The sequence below is a fragment of the Tasmannia lanceolata genome, unplaced genomic scaffold, assembly GCF_043159265.1.
Source record: "Tasmannia lanceolata isolate RefF3 unplaced genomic scaffold, GAP_Taslan_0.1 ptg000013l, whole genome shotgun sequence".
In the NCBI taxonomy this organism is placed as follows: domain Eukaryota; kingdom Viridiplantae; phylum Streptophyta; class Magnoliopsida; order Canellales; family Winteraceae; genus Tasmannia; species Tasmannia lanceolata.
Window position 1 is genome coordinate 29,018,259 of NW_027518690.1, and position 5,817 is coordinate 29,024,075.

The 5,817-nt window shown below is 42.2% G+C and overlaps 1 protein-coding gene across 1 annotated transcript; it reads right to left on the reverse strand.

Moving 5' to 3' along the window:
* Nucleotides 1–2,415: 2,415 nt before the first annotated feature.
* Nucleotides 2,416–5,359, reverse strand: LOC143891132 (uncharacterized). Its single transcript, XM_077395771.1, has 3 exons — nt 4,535–5,359; nt 4,081–4,435; nt 2,416–2,489 (listed from the first exon to the last, which is right to left on the reverse strand). Exons 1-3 carry the CDS (start codon nt 5,357–5,359, stop codon nt 2,416–2,418), a joined length of 1,254 nt encoding a protein of 417 aa, XP_077251886.1.
* Nucleotides 5,360–5,817: the final 458 nt, after the last annotated feature.

Below are 5,817 nucleotides of genomic sequence, written 5' to 3' on the forward strand. Positions count from 1 at the left end.
CAAGCACCGATAGAACTTCTTCATTATCAAAGTCTTTATAATAGATCAGCCCATCCTCCTGAAGAAACATCCCGAGAGCTTTGAAGATTGTCTCGTCATCCCCCGACAATTTGGGCTTCTCGGTCATCATCTTCGTATCTACAGGCAACCACATTAAGGGAACTTCCCGTTTGGGCCAGGGTTGTCCAAACTCACATAAAAAAACCTATTCTTCCAACTGTGGATCGAGGATGGCAAACCAGCTATGAACTCCGTATCGACACACTGGCTAATGTAAACTCAGCTATTAGAACGATTCCTGGTAAGGTGACAACACCTGCGAACACATCCAATGAAGGATCTCTTTCCAACTTCTTCGTCATTACGTACATGAAGGCAACTATGATCCTCCATGAGTTCGGGGCTACTTGAGATGGAGCTAATTGTGAGACCCAATCCCGCGAGAGGGGCGTGAGCCGGCTCCCTCTTTCGGTCTCTCGTACCCACGCAAATGGTATGTGCATTTTATTTTTAGTATAAGTCATCTTTTCTGTGAACTTAAGATCACTAAAGCAATCCGAATTTCATACAAAAGATGATAATCAGAGTCGCTACCTAGGTAAGAGACTTAGGAACCATAAATGACCGAAAATCTAGATTCATTACCTGATTACGAGAATGGAAGGCATGGAGAATTACCATCACATACCATTCTTGCTCAATAATCCGGCCTTCAATTTCAAAAGTTAACTCTCTTGAATTTCTTTTAAATGGCTCATTTAAACTATTTTGATACGCGAACTATGTGACATGCATCCTAAAATCTAATTTTAAAGTAATTCCTAAATATGTATCTTGATTTTCTTGATTTGTTGGGATTCAATATATGTGAAGTTTCTCTAAAATTCTAATTTGAGAAAAAACCCTAAGTGATTTAATATATTTAATTTAGGGTTTTAAATGAGAGAAGAAATAAAAAACTACCCTAAAAACCCCACTAATTGTGTGTGAGGCCGACTCGTGCAACGAATGCCATCCAAATATCCAAGCTGCCTACGTACCCAAGCCTCACTGGGATCAGAGTCGACGTAGTTCGGTGACCTAAACTAAGTTATATGCCTAAGACATCTAAGACACCGATCTAGACTGAAAGAACTGTTTCAACAGTTTAAGAGAGATTATTTAGTTCAAGTTGAATAGATTTTACTATCCTAAGACTTCATCTAAGATGCTATATGGTCCTATCTAAGTACAAGACAACCCTTAGACTAATGCAGATGGGCATACATCCTAGGTTAACTAGGTTTGTCCTATAGGGGAAAGGGATTGACTAGTGAAACTAATCTAAGGGTCAATTGCTAATAATAGCAACCTGCGGTGATGAGGCTCGACTCCTAACTCTAGAATACCCTAAAACTTAGAATGTGACGTAAGTGTTCCTAAAGAGGATCTAAGGGTTCCTACGAAGTGAAACAGCAATCCAACGATTCCGATCAACTTGAACTTGGGTTTGCTCAACCAAAATTTATTAAGTGAATTATTTTCCGTTCTTTATTAAGTGAATTATTTTCCGAAGAGCGCCCCCAATTCGCCCGAGTGCGAACACTTGGTCTCTTATGCCATTTTTCATTAACTTCGAAGAAGTTTGGGTAAAAATCATGTGAAATGGGAACAAATATCCCCAAGTGAACGTCTACCTAATCATGCATGACTCGGGGATGAAATAATAAACACACATAAAGTAAGATAAAAGATGTGTCACCTAATGACAACTAGGTTATGAGTGACATGCCTAACAGGTGTCTAAGCTCTGCTGGACGAACACATGCATGCTACAGCTAAAGGTATAGGTCTGCACAAGAAAGTAAGAAAACATATCAAAAGAAATACAATAATTACACAACAAATCCTAAGACTTTAAATGATTAGCCCGAGTCCTCGGATGGTCTGGTATTCATCCAAAGAAGCCTACGTATCCCCGCCTCCACGAGAATCAAGGCAACGTAGTTCTTCGCGCCTATTCTAAGCTAGGATGCCTAAGACACCTAGACCTCTATCTTAGACTCGATCTAAAAGACCGGACTTGTAACGACCCGGATTCTCAGGCTAAATTTTGAGGCAATTCTGAGCCTAGCTCTTTATAAAACAGAGCAAACGAGCCCCGAAAATCCGGATTGCTACGCCTCTCAAAAAATAAAAGAGGCACAAAACACATTCATTCTTTCATACAGCGGAAGTCTTAGTTAAAAACAAATCATTTATTTAATGAAATAGAGACAGAAATAAGGGAAGATAAATTTTATTCCATTAACCTTTAATAATAACATCCACGAATTTACCAAATAATATCTCTAAGTCCAAAGGACTTTTTAAAAGAAAACTAAAGAAAAGAAAATAACAATCTAAACTCTAACATCTCTCCCCATCCCTTTTTGCCTAGGTCTGTTCATCAGCAAATGCTCCTTCGTTTTGATCGATTTGCTGGTTTTCCAGGTTATCACCGTTAAAGTCTGTAGAACAATTTTAAGAGTCAGGATGCAAGAATAACGGTTATGCAGTGTAATAAAACTTAACTAAGACAATTGAAAGATTTAAATATATAATCATCTCATGTTAGAGGATATCAAAGAATTTGCAGTACGAAACAAGAATATGATATTTGGCTTTTAATGTGAATCAATAATATAAAGGAATTCAAGTAATTTGAATAAATCTTCAGAATATGGGTTTTTCATGCAATTGGTAGGGTAGAACACTTTGTTCAATGTGAAATTCATTAGAGACTATTGCTCTAGAATCGTTAGAAACTACTGTTATGAAATCATTAGAGTCTATGCTCTTCCCTTTCCTTCCCCATTAATTCCTATACACAATGATACCCATGTAGAATTATAACCTTCGCACTGTTTTTGTACGAGGATACCTTTCGCACTGTTTTTGTACGAGGAGTTCACGTGGTTCTTTGACCTTCTCGTCCCTTTTCGGGTACGAGTGAGATGGTATCAAGGGTATATGAAATTATGGCCTTTAATCATCTCCATTATAGGGTTTTGGTTTTCAATGAAAAATCATGATTTGGATTCAGGAATAAGAAACAAAATCATAAGAGGTTTTATCTAAACTTTCAAGAATTCTAGTTATAGTGTAGATTACAAAACATAATCCGAAATCTTGCCTTTGCCTTTGAATGGATTGGTTTGATTGATGTGATTGATTACTTGAATTGAGAGAATTGAATGAAGCTTGATGGATCTTGGAGTTGAAAGCCCTTCCTTCTTCTCCCTTTCCTTGAATTCTCCTTTTCTTACTCTCCTTAGGTTTTAGGGTTTTGATTTATGAAGAACATTAGGTTATGATAGTGTATATATATAGTCATGAATCTTTTTAGGGTTTGTTTTGGTGTTAACTCACCCAAAAAGGACGGAAATCGGCACTTCATAGAGAGTTTGGAAACTCTCGGATTCTCAATCCGCGACATTCTCGGAGTTCCGAGAATTCTCGGAGTTCCGAGAACCGGATTCCAAAACTACTGTCCGATTTCTCGAAATTCCGAGGTTATTTTCTCGGAGTTCCGAGATCTCTCCAGTAGTTCTCGGAGTTCCGAGAATTATTCTCGGAATTCCGAGTTTTTTTTTTTTGGGTTGTTACAGGACTAGTTATTAAAGCTTCTTGAACGATTATTTAAATTCCAGTGAATTGTAGATTTTAGGACTACGATTTTTTGATAATGGCATACACTCAGCTTGTCTTTATTATTTCAACATCTGTCAAAAGGTTATTATAGTTCCCAAAATGCTCTCAAAAGCTAATTAAAAGGAAAAGACAAGCTAAGTTTATGTTTGGGGACATCTTGTAGTCGATCCATAGAGTTTCTAATGGTTTTCCTTAAAAAAAAACACTTAAAAATATACAAAAAAATGGCATTGATTAACGGGGCGAGCGGGGAGGGGACAACTACATCCCCTTCCCCTTCCCCTTCCCCATCCCCTTCCCCTATCAAATCGGGGAATCCCCGCCCCAAACGGGGCGGGGCGGGGCGGATCCCCTCTTTTTCGGGTGAAATTGCCAGCCCTATGTACGACCTTTTGTACAGGCTCTCACCGTCGAGGGAAAAACGGGCTGCTCTCTGTACTACTTTGCGGGCTTCCTTCTTCGCTTCGGGAAGCTTCCCGCTAAATAGGTACTCGATGATTTCGTCCATCCAGCACGGCTTGTGCTGGACCTGCACTACCTTGACGGCCTCATTCTTGATACTAGATTTCTGCAAAAACTCCATACATATACTTCCTAGAGTGGTGTAACCGGATGGTGCCAGCATAGATAGCACATCCGCCTTCGCGTTTTCCGTTCTAGGAATCCTGACGACCTCGAACTCTTTGAACTTACTAGCCAACTGGCGGACCTTGGAGAGATATTTAATCATGCGCTCGTCGCGGGCCTCATAGACTCCTTGAATCTGGTTCGCAACCAGCTGGGAGTCGCAGTACGCCTTCAGTCTTTGAGCGCTGGTCTAGACTGCTAGGTTCATTCCGGCGAGGAGGGCCTCATATTCTGCCTCATTGTTGGAAGCACGGAATCCGAACCTCAAGGCGTAATCCAAAGCAAAGTTGTCAGGCCAGGTAAGAATCAAACCGGCTCCACAGCCACCCTTGTTCGAAGATCCGTCCACGTACACTTCCCAGAGTGGTTCGATGGTCGATGGATCGTACTCTGCTGGTATGGGGACAATTTCTGTTCTTACTGGTTCAGTCTCGGCTTCTGTTCGTTCCCCAGTTGCAGTTACCTTCTCCACAACCGAGGTTTGGACAGTTTCAAACTCGGTGCTCTGCTGGGGGATGGTGCATTCAGCCACGAAGTCTGCCAGCACTTGAGCTTTTATGGCTGGCCTAGGCAGGTACTGGATGTCAAATTTGCTCAGTTCTACGGCCCATTTTACAAGATGCCCCGAGGTGTCCGGTCTGTGGAGAACTTGCCTAAGCGACTGATCGGTCAGGACCTTTCTTGTGTGGGCTTGAAAATATGGCCTCAGTTTTCTGGCCGCCATGAGCAGGGCGTACACCAGTTTCTCAACCCGCTGGTACCTGGTCTCAGTATCGTGCAGGACCTTGCTGACATAGTAGATCGGTTTCTGTTGCTTCTGCTCTTCTCTAAATAGAACGGCTGCCAATGCCATGGGGCTTACGGACAGGTACAAGAGCAGCTCCTCCCCCGGCTTGGCCTTTGTCAACAGCGGTGGGGAGGACAAGTACTGCTTCAGTTTCTCAAACGCGATCTGGCACTCCTCTGTCCAAGGTGCTTTCTTGATCCCTTTGACGGCGTTGAAGAAAGGCAGGCATCGCTCTGCGGACTTTGAGATGAAGCACCCCGGCGCGGCCACCATCCCGCTTAGCCGTTGTACTTCTCTGATGGTTTTCGGTGGAGTGAGCTCCACCACGGCCTTGATCTTCTCTGGATTGGCCTCTATCCCTCTTTGGCTTACCATAAATCCCAAGAACTTTCCCGAGCTGACGCCGAAGGTGCACTTGCTGGGGTTGAGCTTCATGTTATGCTCTCTTAGGACTTGGAATGTTTCTCTCAGGTCGGAGACATGATCTTGCGCACTTCGAATTTTGACAAGCAAATCGTCCACATAGACTTCCATGTTACGGCCGATCTGTTTCTGGAAGAGCTTATTGACGAGCCTTTGATAGGTGGCCCCGGCATTCTTTAAGCCGAAGGGTATGACGCGGTAACAGTATGTTCCCTGATCTGTTATGAAGGAGGTCTTTGGTATATCCGATTCATTCATTCTGATTTGATTGTATCCGGAGAAGGCATCAATAAAGCTCAGCAGTTCGT

Excerpts from the sequence above, each read along its gene's own strand:
- LOC143891132 (XM_077395771.1), bottom strand. The coding sequence starts at position 5,359 with ATGGTGGCCGCGCCGGGGTGCTTCATCTCAAAGTCCGCAGAGCGATGC. Across the intron at positions 4,436-4,534 it reads TCCGTGCTTCCAACAATGAG|ATTCAAGGAGTCTATGAGGC; the intron begins GCAGAATATGAG and ends GTTGCGAACCAG. Across the intron at positions 2,490-4,080 it reads AGCCCGTTTTTCCCTCGACG|ACTTTAACGGTGATAACCTG; the intron begins GTGAGAGCCTGT and ends ATTGTTCTACAG.